The following is a 17,758-nucleotide window of genomic DNA, read 5'->3' on the forward strand; positions in this document are numbered from 1 at the left end:
CTTGTATGGAAGAGGTCCTTAGGTTATGTCAGTTTTGCAGGTAGTGTTCTGTTATAGGTCCCTGGACACAGGGGCATATGTGAGAGTTCTAGTGAGCGAGCTCTACCTCAGTTTATAGGAATTATTTTCCAGTCATGACTGACTTTAAATCAAAACAAAAGAGGAGACAGACAGGGCTCTGCAGCCAGCAGAGATGTACTGAAGGGGCATGAGTCATCAGTAGGGTGTGAATAGAGTTGTGGTAAAACTTGGCACTCCAGTCCCTACAGTAACTGTGGTGTTGCATTGGTAGACGTGATTCGTGGGTAGCAAGGGCAAAACAATGGCTCCCTGCTTTTTGTAAGGTTTCCCTTTCTGTTGGGTTAGGGTACAGGTTCTCCTTGTCCCAGATAATTGAATTTAGAGGTACGGCATATAAGAAAATATCTGTCCTTTTGCTCCAGGCCTGTCTATGGAAAATACCTCTTGTTCTCCTTAAGTAAGTTTTTCTTTGGAGGAAGAAGACCAAGACAGACAGCTGCTGGCACTTTATTAACCCAGTTTGTTATTGTACCTCTTTTACCTCATGCCCCTGCTGTTAAACTGCAACTGCTAATTACATGTAAGTGACAGAGTTGTGAACAGAGCAGCAATACCTACCTCTTCTGCAGAGAATTTAAAGAAACTCTCTGTGATTCAAACTTGTTAAATTGTGTATGAGACTGCACAATGGGAGATGTTTTGCTTGCCTAGTCCAGAGCCTTCTGCAGAAGAAACTTGTTAGTTGTTATTAAAAGGGAAGTAAGCACCAAGCACTTCTTGAGTAGATCCCTAACCAAGAGTAGGACAGTGAGTAAACAAACTATGAACCACATCGATAGGGCTTGACAGTTGATATGGCAGTCTTAAAATCTAGCAGAGATGTGGCTATATGGGTTTGAACTTCCCCTTTGGTAGAACATTTATTACTGCATTAAAACCTCTCCTTCCTTTAGCCTCCTTGAGCCCCACAGAGCTGTTGTTGCAGCAGGATGGCTGAAAGTCCCTTGAGAGGAATCTGTGGGAGCAACCAACAGAAGGACAAACCGTCTAGGCCTTCCTCAGGGTGGCACAAGTACATGCTATCTTAAAGCAAGGATGTACATGTTCACAGTTTGCTCTTAACTCCATTGTGAAGCAACACTTCCATCAGCTCTGGGATCCATCTTGTCAGCCCAGCACCTACTAGTGCTGGCTATTCCTTGCGGTTCCACACTGTTGGCTAGCTAAGCTCCTCCGTGCTGCTCTCTTGTTCCACATCCTTAAAAAGACAGGGGAAGAAAATATGAAAAACATCTCATGGGCTGAAATAAGGACAGTGAGGTCACTCACCAGTTACTGTAATGAGTAAAACAGACTCAGTGTAAGGGAGATTAATATAACTTATTGCCTGTTGGTAACAGACTCGAGCAGTGAGAACTTAAAAGCAAACTAAAAGCACCTTCCCTTCTTCTACCCTCTCCTATCTCCTTCCCCTTGAGTGGTGCAGAGGAACAGGGAATGGGGGCTGCAGTCAGTCCCTAATGCTTTTTCTCTGCTGCTCCTTCAGGGTCACTCTCTGCCTCTGCTCCCCGTGGGGTTCCTCCTATGGGATGCCATGCTTCCTGCACTGATGCTGTGATGGTTTCCTACAGCCAGCAGCTCTTTAGGAACTCCTCCAACATGGCTCTGTACCATGGGATCCATCCCCCAGGAGCAAACTGCTCCAGCACCGGTACCCCACGGGTGGCAGCTCCCCCCAGACTCCCTGCTCCTGTGTGGGCTCCTCTCCACGGGCTGCAGCTCTGACTCAGGGCCTGCTCCTGTGAGGGCTCTCCTTGGGCCGCAGCCTCCTCCAGGCCACATCCACCTGCTCCACCATGGGTCTTTCCACAGGCAAGCTTCTGCTCCAGTGCCTGAAGCACTTCTTCCCCTCCTTCTTCACTGACCTTGGTGCCTGCAGGGCTGTTTCTATGTTTTCTCACACATCTCTTCCATCTGCTGTTGTGCAGCAGTTTTTTTTTTTTCCACACCCTTTCCTAAATGCTGCCTCAGAGGCCCAACCAGCGTCTCTCACTGGCTCAGCTCTGGACAGTGGCAGAACCTTTTGGAGCTGACTGGAGCTGGTTCTGGTCTGTCCTGGGACAGCTGCAGGGCTCTGCTCACAGAGGCCACCCCTCAGCCCCCCGGCTACCAAACCCTTGCCACACAAGCCCAATACACTTGTGCACAGAAACAGACCCAATCTTGTGCTCCGAGGTAAATGCAGGTGATCAGGCAGCTTCCCCTACAAGCTCTGTCCTGCACAAGTCCCAAAAAAGCGTGACTGTTAAGTCAGCCATAATACTTCAAACACATAGAACACTTCAGTCCTTGAGGCTGTTTCTCAGTCTGCTTGGTGTGAGGAGCAAATAGTTCCATGGACAGCACCAAAGAAGCACCATACACTCTAAAAAGTTGTGTAACAGGATCCATGAACTTTAGCCAGGACAAGGGCAAGCTTACTGAAATTCTGTGTTGAAATGAACAGTGCTGGGGAATTCCCACCCCTGGGTATTCTGCCCAATTTCCTCTTTCGGGAGCCTGAACCGCTTATAAATACCCTCTCTGAGAGCACAGGAGACAAGCTTCATCTCCTCCTGGCTTTGCCTTTCTGGAGCGGTGAGTGATACTCTGAATTTACAATATGCATGCAGTGTGTTTTTTTCTCTTTTTCTGGGGGAAAGAACTAATGTTTTAGCATGTGGGACTTCTCTGTACTCATGAAAGGAGCTGCAGGGAATGCTAAAACACAAGTGTCTCCTGTCCATCTGTCTTTGTTGAAGAGTCCTGTGTTGAGCTCATGTTTGCACATGAGGCATCAGTTCTTGTGGGGCAAGAAGTGGGCTCGTGGGCTGGCTGCTAGCACTGGGGTGGCTGCACAACTGCTCCTGCAGCTGCCTGGGCACGGGTATGAATGCTGTGTCAGAAATCTCTATCGAAAGCTCTAAAACTGTTAATCTCTCTTTTTCCCAGCTCCGTGTCACACTTGGACAGGGAACCATGAGGCTCTGTATCTGCTTCGTGTTGCTCGCCGTTATTGTGTGTGCAAGTGCTGACAACCCATTTACACGTGGCGGAAGATTTGTCTTGGATGCAGCTGGAGGTAAGCTGCTCTGTTGCCACAGGTCTTTCCCTCAGGACGCCTCCCCGAGCACGGGTTATATTCAGTCAGTGGGTTCAGCCCTCCAAGCAGGGAGGTCTGCAGCTCCCGATGAGGGACCCCTGCTGGTTGCTGCTGGGAAAGGGCCCCGGTCAGCCCCCGCTGGCACTTTCTGTTGGCAACTCTCGTGCAAAAGCCAATGTGGAGGAGCACCTCTGCATTTCTTTTCCTTGGGCCTTTCTAAGCACAGCACAAAGGATGTGACAGGCCAGAGCTCAGGCTTGGGCGCACCCCTGCAGCCAAACAAGGCACAAGGACTGCAGGAATAGTCACTTGCTCATGGAGAGCTTTTTGTGGACAAGCTGGGGGCACAAACCCTCTGCTGGTAAAGCCCCAAAGTGCAGCAGGTGCTTTCTGTGGTGCACAGCATGGAACTGAAGGGCCACTGCCTGCTTGCTGAGCTTCACCTGCCCCTATGGTGCCCCAGCCAAGCCGTGCAATACTTCCATGGCTCCATGAGGGTCTCCCCAAGGAGCCCCCTTTCTTCTGCTTTGCCAACCTCCCCTAGATTAGCAGAAGAGGTTTTTCAAGGGAGCCTTGGGGACACATGCAGCTTTCTGGCCCAGCAGCAGCCTGTGAGCTTCTGGCTGAAGTGGTACTTGGCTGTTGCAGGGACGAGATTTTAAAGTTAACATCGCCTCTGTCTCTCTGCTTTCTTCAGGAGCATGGGACATGCTCAGAGCATACCGGGACATGCGCGAGGCAAACCATATAGGTGCTGACAAATATTTCCATGCTCGTGGCAATTACGATGCTGCCCGAAGAGGACCTGGTGGTGCTTGGGCAGCCAGAGTGATCAGGTAAGGGAGCTTCTCTGGTTGTTAACAGCAAGTTCCTAGGGATCTGGGCATCCCAGTCAGAGTGAAGTCTTTCTTGACACACACACAGCTTTTGTCCCAGAAGGAGAGGGGAGGGGAAGCAGTCGGTGCCTGAGCAGGCTGTCTGCAGATGGAAAGGTGCCTCCCTTCCCACATGGCAGGGAGCCTTTCTTCTCTTCCTGAGCAGGCAGATTTCTTATCTCTGCATTTTTGGTGGAAAAGTGCTATTTTTCCTTGCTGGCCCACTTCCTGACATAAGTCACAGGTTCCACCACTGTGCTCAGATAAGGTCTTAGCATGTGTCTGCACCAGGTGCTGAGCAGTCCCGCGGAAAACCTAACGTTAGGCGAGTGAGGAAACGAACACGAAGCGATGCCTGTGAGGGGGGTTTGTGCTGGCTGGTTCACGGGGCCCCTTTTGTTTCCTCCAGTGATGCTCGTGAAAACTGGCAAAGCGGCGTGAGCGGCAGAGGCGCCGAAGACACCCGTGCCGACCAAGAGGCGAACAAATGGGGCCGCAGTGGCGGGGACCCCAACCGCTACAGACCCCCGGGCCTTCCCAGCAAATACTAACGCGCGGTGTGCCCCTTCCCCCTCCCTCACGCCCCCCCAATAAAGAAACCGCCAATATTTCCTGAGCCCCGCCTGGTTTACACTCAAGCGCCTTTTCTGAAGGGTTTGGGGCCGTGGGGGGGGTCCCTCGGGGGCGGCGGCGCGGGGAGCTCCGGGCCGCCGGGGGGCGCTGCGCGGGGGGGCCGGCCCGGCCGCCCTCCGCTGCCGCCTCGCTGCTCGCGGGGAGGCCGCCATGGACCGCAACCCCTCGCCGCCCTCCAGCGAGGCGGAGGAGGAGGAGGAGGGCGACGCGGTGGGCAGCACGGTGTACAGCAAGCACTGGCTCTTCAGCATCCTCACCCGCCTCATCGAGGTGCGCCGCGGGGCGGGCGGGAGGCTGCTGGCGGTGGTTTTTCCGCGACCGAAGCGACCTGGGCGGCTGGTGGGGGTGCGCGGTGGCCTTTCCTCACCTACCGTCCCCCCTCTCCCGGTTTCCCTCAGGTCATTAGCCCCGAGAAGACCGAGCCCAGCGCGAACCCTGAGGAAATCCAGACGGAGCTGGACGAAGAGATGGAGAACGACATTTGTAAAGTGTGGGACATGTCGATGGATGAGGTAGGGGCACCGCGGCGAGTGGCTGCTGCCGTGTTGCTGGTGCTGAGCGCCTTCAGTCTAAATCCTGTCCCCAAAAGCCTGGGGAAAGGCTTATAACTAAACGTGCCGGTCCAGCTTTTTGATGCAGGTGGTGTTGCTACTTCCCTGGTTTGGCTGGCAGCATTCTATGGGTCCTTAAACAGGGCAGGGGTGGTGAACAGGTCTGAAGCAGCCTCATCATGCATTTTGAGACAGCGAGTGCTCTGCGTGCACTCCTTAAGCCCAGCACTAGATGAAAAGCAGGCCCTTATCTTACATCCCATCTGCAGGGCCCTGTGCTGCTGTCTGAGGATACAAAGCAGGGCTATATGGGAGTGTAAGGGAAACAGCTTGGTCTGCCTGAGCCATCCTCCAGGTGTCCTACGGGTCACACAGTGCTTAGGGTCAGCTGGTGGCAATGGGGCCATATTCACACCTGCTGGTTTTCTATATTACCTGCAGGTGTCGAACTGAAGCCTGGAGTGAATAGACAGCAGCTCAGCTGCACCTGAAGTGAACTCAGCTTGTATTTAGCAACTTGATTACTGATGCTGTCTCTATAATGGCATGTTTTCATCTAGCCATGTTAATGCTAGTAAACGATTTTTCTGATCAACAAACAGTCTTTTAAAGTTTAGCTTGCAATGGCAATTTAACATATCTTTTTGGTATTTTTCTTAACATTCCCAAATTCTGGAACAAATTCTCAAGTAAGACAAGGATTTATTTGTAGTTCTCTGTTTAAATGTTTCAAGTAAACATGGAAGATGTGTACTTCATTCCCAAACAGAGAACTAATACAGTGATTTAATGAGGTGAAATAATGAGGAGCAGATTTCCTATTTTGTATTCTCTGATCAAGTGCTAATGGTAGTTTTTTTTTTGTTTGTTTTGTTTTTTTTAATATATGATGTCACTGCTTGACAAAACAGTATTTGCTGAATTCTGCATGGAATTAGCATGCCTGACCCTTTGTTGAGATAGAGGAAATAGAAACTAAATATGACTGGTTTGTTGTAGAGCCTATCACTGGCATCTTGAATCACTGTATGGGCTTGCTGATCTTCTCTCAGTAAAAAGCAGGAATGGTGGCATAGCACATTATTGGTACTAATTGTTGGTAAATACTTGATCTCTTGTAGTGAGTTTGACGTCTCTGATTCAGTCCTTGAACTATGTGAAAGGGTTCGATTTGTGTTTGGAAATTGTAAAATTGGAAAGTCTGTTTACTTTTTCATTCACTTTCTCCACAGGATGTCGCTTTATTTCTTCAGGAGTTCAATGCCCCTGATATATTCATGGGAGTTTTTGCCAAATCCAAGTGTCCTCGCCTGACTGTAAGTATGGGCTGTCAAAAAGCTGTCCCATAATAATAGCAACAGTAAATAGCTCTGTACCTGCTTTCCTAAATATCTCCTTGTTCCAGTTGCATTTTTGAATAAGGTAGTGGAACAAAGAGAAAACAAAATTAAAAAAATGGTTTTTTTAATATGCATTTTTAATATGGTCCGATCAGTAGGTATTTTGGTGATGCTGAAGGTGTTCTATGTCATTATTGATGAAGGATTAAATGTATGAAACTTAGTTATAAGGCTAGTTCTAATAATAAGTAAGGACTGGTCTGTTTTTTTCCTACTAGCTTGTTCTGTAATTACTATTTAGAAATGGTCACAAATTTGTTTTGTCAGACCTACAAAAGTAACCTTAGCTGTTACGAATCATTGGAAACCAGTCCTTAATGAACTTTTTTTTTTCTTCCCCCTTTGTTTCAATGTCATTGCTTTGCAGCCTGTATTACATAATGCACTAGCATTTAGAAATTAAACCAGGGTTTTCAGCCTTACTTGGTGTTCTTATAACCTATGAAGTTGCCAGAACATTTACGTCAGGAGATGAGTAGAGGCGCACAGGACTTTGAAAGCTCAGTGTTTTGTACTTTGAAAGTGTGACCGAAATTGGGAAGTCAGTTTAAATGGGCTGTCACTAGATATTGTTTGGAATAGCAGCAGCTAGAGTGCCTGGTGTAATTTAGCAGAGGTAGGAGAATGTTAATAAATATGCTAACTTCGATTGGTTAGGGTTAATTTCCAAGTTGCTGAAACTGAGCGACTCCTAGAACGTTCCCTATTAGCACCAGGCACCTGCAGCTGTTCTAGAGCTCCCTTTGTAGAAGTGTGCATCCTTCTAGTGACTGTCCGACTGTCTGGGCTTGAGTATTTTAATGGGATGCACTGCTTTTTTTTTTTTTTTTTTAGGAAGCTCATATTAAGATGTGTTTTTTCTTTAGGAGTAAGCGAGTATATGTAAAGAGGAAAATCATAGGGTGATATTGTTGTTCTTAGGACTCCTTATTGTTTTTATAATAGTGATGCCAGATTTCTAAACAGTGTATATAGACAATGCAAGCAGAGTTTCATTTTCAAATGTATTTGCTTTTACAGAACATCTTAACTATGCTAAATATCAGAATAGTACTTCTCCTGAGAATTCTTCAGGCTAGTCTAACAGCATACCTTAGAAATATTGCCTAGAAATTGGTAGGACATACGAACTTGGAAGTCAAACTGGAAAGCATCTTAGAACCTTTCTTATTTTTGTCTTATGGTTGTGGAAATAAACTTGTCAACTGTGTTGCAGTTAGTTCATTATACCTTGTTTGGACTTTTCAGGAAATCTGTGTGGGAATATTGGGAAATATGGCCTGTTTCCAAGACATATGCATGTCTATTAGTAAAGATGAGAATCTCGGGTAGGTATATATATGTTTTATATGTGCTTTTCTGGACTCTCACAGTTATGGAACATACATTGTTAAAGGAGCTAAGTTGGTTCGCAGTGCCTTTGTTCACATCTTTTTGTCATATCCTTACTGGTTGAGAAGTATTCAATGAGAAATAGGATGCAGAATATTGGGGTTCTTTTGTAGTCCCTGGTCAAGCTCCCGAATCTTAAATTTCTTAAATTTCTACGTTTGGCAGTTTTGAAACACTGGTAGTGCATATACAGTCTGGAAAAAAAAAGGTTTTAATTTTAGAACATGGCTGCAGCTATGAAATTAACCTTTTTTTTATATTTTTGAAAAAGGTACTTTTTACTAATTCTTACCTTAAATTTTCTATTTAAAGCCAAGTGTTATTGCAACGTTTGTGTGATTCAGATTCTCCAACTCTTCTGGAAACAAGCAGGTAGGACATCTCAGAAATTAATGAATCATTAATTTAGTTAAGCTATGTTCTGAGGCCATGGGGGAAAAATTGACAAGTGGTCTCATTATTTTGATATTTTCCCATCTTATCCATTTGTCATTTCCACTTTGTTCTGAAATTGATTTGCTGTGGGCTAGATTCCTGTTTTTTATCACACTATTCTCATTATTTTGGTTTTACACTTGTACTGCTAAGATCAATGAATTGGCTTCTAATTTGTTAAATGGGCAATTCCTGTCTAGGTTGTTGTTAACTTGCCTCTCCCAGCCTGAGGTGGCCAACGTTTGGGTTGAGAGAATCCGAGACAGCCCTTCTGTGTATGACTGTGTTTGCTTTATCATGTCAAGCTCTACAAACGGTGAGTTGCCAAAACAAGCTGAGAATAAGTGGTTTGCAGAAAAAATAAAAAGTGAATTATGCCATTTCAAAGACAAATATTTTCAACTGGGAGTAAAGAATTTCTTTAAAACAAGGTTAAACTCATGATGATTTAATAAGGACACCAAAATAAACTTGTCCGGCCTTTAAGGGTTTGTAAATATATCTAAAGTCAACATGGGAAGTGCATTTAGAAGAATGAGAAAGTTCTGTGGGGGAATTAAAACCAAGTCAAATAGAAGAAATTATTTACACAGTAAAGGAAAGGACACGGTCCTCATTAAGAGATATGCTTATGTCATTTTTGATATTTGAAACAAGACCTGATTTAGATTATTGTTATTATTATTTTAATCAGAGATGTATTTTCCATTTTTAAAACTACCATACTTGAGGAATGTGAATTGGAGGAATAATTCAGTTTCTCTGAGTGGCAGCAGAATACTGCACAGGCTTTGGGTACACAGTCAATGGTACAAAAGTCTCTTATTTTTTGTCATAGCACTAATTTTGAAAAAAAACCAAGCACACAGTCATGGAAACGTTTTGAGCAGCATTTATTTTTTATGTCCACTCAATTGTAATAGCAGTTGTCATTTGTCTATGAATCCTAATGCTTTAGCTTTTGGAACTTGAAAAATACCAGCTTTTTTGTTTTTTAAACGATGTAATGCTCGTTCCAACTGAAATCACAGATCTACTTAAGTAAAATGCAGATTAGCAGAAAACTGCATTAGGGAAAAATCTTGGCATGTTTTATTTTGGAAGCAGAAGTTATGGCTTTTCAGGAACTTCAGGTCTCTTTGAAGAAAAAAGTTTTGTTTTATAATTAATAAGGTAGAATGTGTCAGTGGACTTGTCAGCAGTCCCTGTTCTTCAATCTCCACCACATTTATGCCCCTAAAAAGTAATGAGCACAGGAACCGTTAGTAGATCATGAGTGAAACTAGTATATGTCAACACTGAATTTACTCTGATACTTGTATATGTTAGCATTCTGTAAACTAATTTTTGCTCTTTTCTTGAATTTGGTACGTTCTTTTGCGTGCAGTTGAATTGCTGGTAAAAGTGGGTGAAGTCGTGGACAAACTCTTTGATCTAGATGAAGAGCTAATGTTAAACTGGATTAAAAGTGGCACGTGTCAGTCTGTGGGACCGTCTGTAGATGATTCCCCTGAAGAACTTCCAGATTTTAAGATTGTGCCTTGTATACTTGAAGCAGCCAAACAAGTCCGGTAAGTGAGATTTCTTTATGGTATCGAGGCTGGGGAGTCTTCTTGTAACCTCGTTAAGGCTTGTCTCTGAAACTCTTGATTTTTAGCGGGAGCTACATGGTTTGCCAGATCCCTACAACACGTGTGCTTGCACCTACCATTTGAAATGAGCTAACTAGCTTGTTAGCAAAGAGCATGGCAGACTGCTGATGGTCTGTTGTGCATCTAAAACATGTAGATAATAATGAGATAATTCAGTAATCATATCTTTAACTTGGCTTTGTTTCTTGTTTTGTTTCCTGTAGCTCAGATAATCCGGAAGGACTTGATGTTTATATGCATATCTTGCAGCTCCTAACCACAGTGGATGAGGGCATTCAGGCTATTGGTAAGACACTTGAATTGCTACATATGATGGGAGTAAGAATGACAGTAACTTCTAGATCATCAGATACGGGAAGAAAAACAGTTCATGTACCTAGATTAAATTTGGTGGTTTTTCTTTTTTTTTCTTTCTCAAGTGCAGGCTCCTGATGGAGGAAAAGAAACTTGGAGTTTGCTTTATGACCTAGTTTGCCATGAACTCTGTCAGCCAGATGATCCACCAATAATTGTGCAGGAGCAAAAGACTGTATTGGCCTCTATTTTGTCGGTGCTATCTGCTATGTTTGCTTCACAGACAGAACAAGAATACATCAAGATGAGAAAAAGTAAGCCATACTTTTTTCTGTTCTCTTTTTAAAAAAAAAATAAAAAAAAAAATATATATATATATATAATTGATATGAGGTGAAAGATGGTTAGTTTATTACTGTTTTCTAGAGGTTTGTTCAGAACACAGAATTCAGATACATGTTTGAATACAGACAAGGCACCTTACTTGTGACTCAAAAAATCATAGCTAGCTCAAAGTTCTGGTACTGGATGCTTCTGAAGAGTTATGGTAATGGAATCTACAGATTCTGTTCAGTCTTCTCCACAGGATAAATGCATGAAAACTACAGAATCTGTCTTTGCTAAAACATGAGGTCTTGCTAATAATTTTTTTTTTCTAGAAGGGAAGATTCTTTTCTTAAATCCATCTTTATCATTTGTTACTTTTCAGTCCATTTAGAAGTCTTTAGAATTACAAGTTTACCTTGGGAATGTGAGTCACCTGTGTTTATCAAATAGGGTTATCTGGATGCACCTTTACCATGCTAGCTTCTCTTTTCCTTTTTAAAGGTGCTAAGTCTGACAGCAAGGTCTGGCTGCCTTTAGATTAGGTTCTAGTTTAGTATAGCAGCTGATATAGCCCTGATCCTTACTTTCCCTGCCACTTCTGCAGCTGAGCCTGCACAAATTATCTGTCCTCCCAGAAGGTGAGAAGTGGCTTTGTTTTCTTCTTGCTCGCAGGGCTCTAGAAAGAATTGTGCTTGCTCTAGGTTACCACTAGAAATGTTTTCTTTCTATTCCTTACCAGCAGTGTATAATTTTAATAGGTACAGGTTAGATTGCAGTAAAGAAGTACTTGTTTTTTTCTGCTGTTCCACGTTTTTTTAAGTCTTTGATTAAAAACAAAAACACTGTCAGAATATACATTCCTTTAGCTTTTGTATAAAATATTCTCATCTGTTTCAAAATTCTAGTTCCTTGGTAGGATTGGGGAAAAAAATTCAGTGTTAAACTTCCACTTTCTTGTTACTTTATATCAGATATGCCTCTGATTGGGAGCTTGATTCGTATTTTACAATACATGGAGGGCTGTGGGAAGAGATCTGTTGATAACTCAAAGGAATCTGAACAAGAAGAGACTGGAAAAGGTGACCTAAATGAGGAAGATTTTCACTTGAAAATTTTGAAGGATATTTGCTGTGAATTGCTTTCCAATATGTTTCAAGAACTGACCAAGGTAAGAATAAACAAAGTTTGAAGAGGGATTTCAGCAGGATGGGTAAGGAAAAAAAAAGTTACTATTAATTGGACGTTTCTCTGAGCAACTGAAATTGCGTGTTGGAAATTCATTAAGGAATTGATCAGAAAGTCAGCAGCAACGTGTATCAGATGGCAGGGACACAGGTTTTCAAAAGTATGTACCATCAGGGCCAAGATTCTGTATATTCAATTTTTCAGGTGTATGTTGCCAATTCCTTTTGAATATAAGTTAGTTTAGGAAAGACCATCAACCCCTATATAAATTGATCTTCTCAGCTGGACTTTTTTTTATGGGAGAATTCAGAAGAAGAGACTTTTGAGGTGTTAGTTTTCACACCTTTTCTAATTAATGTCTGGAATTGTCTTAGAACTGTACATTCTACTTCCTTGTGGTTTCACCTGTTACGAGAACAAAGCGCTGCAGCCACTGTGTGCGCAACTTTGAGTTTTTCTTTGACAACTGCTCGTGACATGCTAGTTGTATTTCTCACTTTATTTTCCAGGAAAATACATTAGAAGGACTAAACCAGGGACATTTAAATGAACAGACATGTTCGTGTGCATTCCAGAACCTCTTGCCACTCTATTTTGCATCAGTGAGTATATGACAAAGTATATAAGGTGGCTAAAAAATACTATTATTGCAAGGTCTTTCGGAGACAAGTGTAAAACAGCATTAGGACAGAATTCTTCGGACACATGTAATGTACCACTTTAGACAGTCTTACCCTCCCCTTCTGGCTTGCTTCAGCCAGAGCTTTGCCTCCATCATCAACTGATAAAAGGTCTAACTGTGCTGAAATGAATGAACAACTCAAATTTTATGTCAGCTGAGAAGTTGCCCTGTATGGTTTTATAGAATAATTAATAATATTTTGCATAGGAAGCTTTTCTTTATGTACTTTTACATGATAAAATAAGAGGCTGGGGAAGGCAGTGGTTCAAATCTTAGACCGAGTGAAACTGTGGAGTTGAGGAGGAAGCTATCTACCATGGAGCATTTCTCATTATTCTTTACAATGGCTACTGCTGGCTGCTGTGGCTGGGAAGATGGAGTAGAGAGACCCTTAAACTGACTATAAGAATTCTGCGTTCCATGCAAGTTAATATTTTGAATTTTTGTTTGTTTGTTTTTTATTTTGTGTGTGTGTGTGTGTGTGTTTGTGATTTTAATTCCAGGTGGAGAGTTTCCTTGAAGTTCTGCGTGAGGCTGATCAGACACTTGCTGAAAATCTAGAAAAACGTTTCCCAAGCCTGAAGGTCCACACCTAAGACTGTACATGAAATACTTTCCTTTTTTGGAATGAAGATTTTTGACTGTTCATTACAGTGTCGCAGAAATCAGTTTTTCAGTAAATGTGAAAGAATGAGTTAGCCTCCGAACCAACAGGTGGCTTTTAAGAAATATTCCAGTTAGACCTGATTAGATTAGGGATAATCTGGTCTGCATGGGGAAGGAAACTGTTGTAAATTCAGTTCTGCACCTTCCATCCTGTTTGCTCTGGTGACGAGAGACTGTTGATTTCTAGTTGCTCTTTTGTGGAGTAGTGTTGTTTGAATAACTCCTGATCTTGTGCTTTTTAACATATGTTGAAACAACAGAATGGATGAAATGCACAGAGTTGTTCTTAACGTGATGATGGCATTTTCCAAGTTGCTGCTAGCAGGAGGAAAATTGATCAGGAAATCTCAGATATCCTTTGGCTAAGCACCTTCATGCACCTGATGAAAACAGTTAAATTACACAGAGGAGAGGGGTTTCCTTTTTTTTCTTTTTTTTTTTTTTTTTCTTTTAGATCGCATCAGTACCTTGAGCAGGTATTTTAACAGATGTTTCATCCAGCACCTCTAAAATCTTTACCTGTCTTTGATTGAAGCATTTTTTGCCCGGCGGCTCTGAGTTATGACATCTAGGCCCAGCACATTTCAAAGGATTTGAGAATGTGGTTACCAAAGGTCTGTGCTGCAGCTTCCAGCCCTGGCAGCCAGCTACCCAAAGTTAAGAGTTGTAGGATGGCTTGGATTTAATCCTTGGCATACTTGCAAACTTTTTGCTTTTTTAAAGCAGCAAGTACTTTAGTTTAGGAAGACAACATGTATCAGACAGTTCTTTCCTCATTCACATGTTTTATGAGTCATCTGTGAATGGCATTAGAAATGCCATGCTAGCCTGACTTTTCAGGGGAGTTAAGATGTTAAGTCAATTGCAGTCAGTTAATTCAGTGTACGGAGTCTTCTAAAATGCCGCTTCTAATCATATTACATTTTAACTACACTACATTGTTATATCCCTGCATGCAGTGCCGCTAATATTCTTTTCTCTGTGTGTGAGCAGCACATCAGCTCCAGCTGTTGCTATAAAGCAGAGTGCAAAGCAATTGGTCTTCATCAGCTTTGGGATGTAAAGGAAAAGTGGAAAACAGAGCACAGGGAATAACTTAATACCATTATGCACACGTTCCCTCGTTCCCCATGTTTTTTATAGGTTTAAATGTTGTGCTGGGCCCTGTTCTGTTTGCCCTGAGTTACCTGTACATGTGGTAAAATACAGTATCTGTATGTATATATAGCCTTTTCATCCAAACTTCTAGTTTTCAAAAAAGTACAATTTAATCTTTTCCTTGTGCTGCCAGAAACTTCTTAGTTGTTGGCAGGGGACTTAGAATTTAAAAAGTCTGACTTTTGTCACCAAAAAGAATTGCAGTGGTTTCTATCAATTTTTGTATGCTGTGTTTACTGGAGAAAACTGGTAACTGTGAATAGGATGACAGCATTTTTCTTACTACTTTGACATTTTTGGATATTTTCTTAAACCTACGGATTTGTAATAAAGTTTCTTTAAAAAAAAAACACAAACAAACAACACTGTATGCTTTTATTCCTTCTAAGTGTCAATTAAATTTGTTTTCTGAGCTACTGGAAATGTCTGTTGCTGTCTTGAAAATGTCATTTTTAAAAGGAAAATTGAGCCTCTTCATACTGTCATTGTGCTGTAAAATATATTGTCCTTTATTTAATAATCATTTTAACTATTTTGTGTTTCCTGTGCTTGGCCACTGTTGTGGTCTGGAAGTAAAGGTCTCTCTCATCCAGTTGCTAGCTTTTCTGGACTTCGTTTGTCCCCAGATGTATTGTACGTATCTTTACAGTAGCCCACTACAGTTGAGAACTCATTCTGATTTGCATTTCTTGAGGTTTTGTGGTTTCCAATAGTGGTTTAATGTACCAAGAAGGTGAGACATCATCTGTGTAGTTTACCTGTATTTGGTTCCTTCTAATTTACCGTACACAAGTGCCTGTTGTTGGCTGACTGTTAAATGTGGTCTTGCTAATTACGAGTGGGTGAGATGTGCCATTTCCCTGATATTACTTTTTGAGTTGGTTGCTACCTAATGCCTGTTGTGTAGTAGTCGATCAAGTGGATGATTTCAATGCATGGTAAACCAACTGGGTCCCACCCTCCACTCTTCTGCAGTAGAAGAAGCTGTAGGAGCTTTCATCAGCCTTGCTTTGGCAGAATGATAACTCAAGTATGCTGGGAGTGTTTGTCCTTGATAAGTGGAATGGAGATGGAATTCCCCACTTGCCCCACCAAACAGCTGCAACCTGTGCTAAACGGGTGAGACAGGGCAAGAGGTTGGTGCCAAATCCTATGTATGCAAGGGAAATGTGCAATGTGTTTGGCATTCAGATGTGGAAGAAACTGCTCATAGGTGTCAGATGTGTCTGGCAATGGTGCCCATGTACTACATCAGCCTGCCAGCAGAGATCTCCCTGAGCTTGTGCTTCATGAACATAATATGCCTGTTCAAACTATAAAGGTGTTTTTTTTTTTTTCTCTCTTTTTTTCCTCCTTTGTTCCCTCTCCTAGCCATGCTTTGACACTGGCTTGCAAGCCAGATCTCTCTGGGTTAGTCGGTTCAGAACAGATCTATCTGTAAAATCAGGAAAGCAGCTTTCTTGCAGACCAAAGACCTGATTTACTTCCATAGCATCCTTCCTCTGTGGAAAGTACTTTTCTCTGCCTTCTGCAGGGCTCCAGATGAGAAGTAGGTATGCAAAGTGCTGTACGAAGGTAACGGGAGCCTGGTCCTGCTTAGACTGAGCTGGATGTGAATGGTGGTATGAGAACACATAGAAAGGAGAGGTAGAAATCAGACTGCAAGGGCTTTTTTTAGGTCTGCATAATAATTTCTTTCAAAGATAGGATTATAACATTATTTTGACTCCTGTTTTGTGTGTTTCTTGCATCTTAATAGTGACTGTTTTCTGATGGGACAAAGCAACATCTGCTCCCTTGATGGTGTAAGGGGCTTGCTGCTGTTCACATCCTTGTGCTTTGCCCAATATTTTTGTCACAGACCTGCCACGTCTGGTAGACTAAACCGAGAAGCCTAGTATGCCGAGAAATCCTTTTTTATAGTATTCAAGTATTCTTATAACTGCTATGGTGATTCCCTTTTCTATAAGATTGTGCGTTGCTGATACTGATTTATTATAACCACATTGGTTGTAACTAAGCCAAACACACACACGTGCACACAAAATTTAAAATCTGTTTTTAAAAGTCAACTGTCTTCATAGTTTATGATAGTGACATGAAAAGGTATGGCACCTTACAGTGTCTTTGTTTGATTGTATTGAAATCTGGGCTCTTTTGGATTATTTTGGATTACTAACCACAGATTATTTTGGCTGTTCACTGAGTTAGAGTTGTAAAGGCAGCAGCACCTCCATGATATTTTCATTCAAAAAATTATTTCTGTTTCTAGAGCAGAATCACTTGGTCACAGCAGTTCCACAGCAAAACCTTTACTTTCAAAAATAATATTAAAAAATCAATTTTTCCTTTTTAATGCTTGCTGTTTACTTATTTTCTGTTCTAGATGATGATGAAATTCACATGCTGTGCTGAATTCAATGATAAAGGAAGAACCTATTACACCTGAGGCAAGGACCAGTCTGCTGTAATACACAATTTCTCAAAAATCCTTACTGTGAAGGCAAAACAAAGCAGTGAGCAGCTGCGTGTTTGCTCCTCAGTTGCAGCCATGTGCATCAGTCATGCCGTTAGTGTGCCCATCAGTTGGAGCTGATAAGCCGTGTGCTAAGCAAACCTGACATGATAAGGTTGGTAAAATAAACCAGGTTATTTCCGACAGCTATGAACAGAGGTTTTGCACTGAGAAATACTGTTCCTGTTCCTCCTTGCTTCCCTGATTCAGTGACTCACCTCTATATTCTGTTCCAAACAAAATTGATTTTAAAGGCAAAGAGCTAGCATCTAAGATTGGTAAGAGGAAAAGTTCTCTTCTGAATTGTCATGGTGAAGAAAATGAACAAACCTATGGAAAACCCTCTGGGGTTCTTTGTGCTTGCTTGCTTTTTTCCAGTTCAGATCTTTGGGAGTTAGCTGCCTGGCCTCATGATGAGCAGCAGCAAAGTCTCAGAGCTGAATTTTATAAAAAGATGCAAACGAGTTTGCTTGAAAAGGTAACAGTGGTAGGATGTGAGGAGGAGGAAAGCAGTAATACTAGAGAAAGAAAAAAAGAGATGAAGGGATACTGTAGAAGGAAATAAAACAGGAAAAGAAAAAAAAAAAGAATTATGACATGAGGAAAAAACTGACTAATTGTTATGTTGAAGGAGGAAAATATTAAATATCAGTAATAATGATAGGATTCTAGATTTGTCCAGGTGGAATATCTAATGTGTGGTCACCTATCAAAAAGGTGTCATGTTCATTATATTTTCTGTTTTCAAAGCTGAATCTTTGTAGTTTTCCCTGCTTGCACAGCAACGAGACAAATTTAAGGTGAAGTCTCCACAGCAGGTGGGCAGGCTG

The 17,758-nt window shown here is 42.3% G+C and overlaps 2 protein-coding genes across 4 annotated transcripts; both read left to right on the forward strand.

Moving 5' to 3' along the window:
* Positions 1-2,524: 2,524 nt before the first annotated feature.
* SAA2 (serum amyloid A2) lies at positions 2,525-4,654 on the forward strand. Its single transcript, XM_084522477.1, has 4 exons — positions 2,525-2,658; positions 3,013-3,142; positions 3,861-3,999; positions 4,448-4,654. The coding sequence occupies exons 2-4, from the start codon at positions 3,040-3,042 to the stop codon at positions 4,587-4,589; spliced, it is 384 nt and encodes a 127-aa protein (XP_084378603.1). The 5' UTR covers positions 2,525-2,658; positions 3,013-3,039; the 3' UTR covers positions 4,590-4,654.
* Positions 4,655-4,783: 129 nt separating this feature from the next.
* SAAL1 (serum amyloid A like 1) lies at positions 4,784-14,933 on the forward strand. Of its 3 annotated transcripts, XM_084522466.1 has the most exons (12): positions 4,784-4,941; positions 5,070-5,183; positions 6,455-6,538; positions 7,871-7,950; positions 8,327-8,386; positions 8,650-8,765; positions 9,837-10,020; positions 10,305-10,387; positions 10,521-10,709; positions 11,694-11,890; positions 12,417-12,509; positions 13,093-14,933. In XM_084522466.1, exons 1-12 carry the CDS (start codon positions 4,822-4,824, stop codon positions 13,183-13,185), a joined length of 1,413 nt encoding a protein of 470 aa, XP_084378592.1. In that variant the 5' UTR covers positions 4,784-4,821; the 3' UTR covers positions 13,186-14,933. The 3 variants fall into 3 exon arrangements, with proteins under 3 accessions (XP_084378592.1, XP_084378594.1, XP_084378593.1); XM_084522468.1 differs by lacking the exons at positions 4,784-4,941; positions 5,070-5,183 and adding an exon at positions 5,406-5,911; XM_084522467.1 differs by lacking the exons at positions 4,784-4,941; positions 5,070-5,183 and adding an exon at positions 5,930-6,071.
* Positions 14,934-17,758: the final 2,825 nt, after the last annotated feature.

The sequence above is a fragment of the Aythya ferina genome (genome assembly GCF_964211825.1).
Source record: "Aythya ferina genome assembly, chromosome: 5".
Classification (NCBI taxonomy): domain Eukaryota; kingdom Metazoa; phylum Chordata; class Aves; order Anseriformes; family Anatidae; genus Aythya; species Aythya ferina.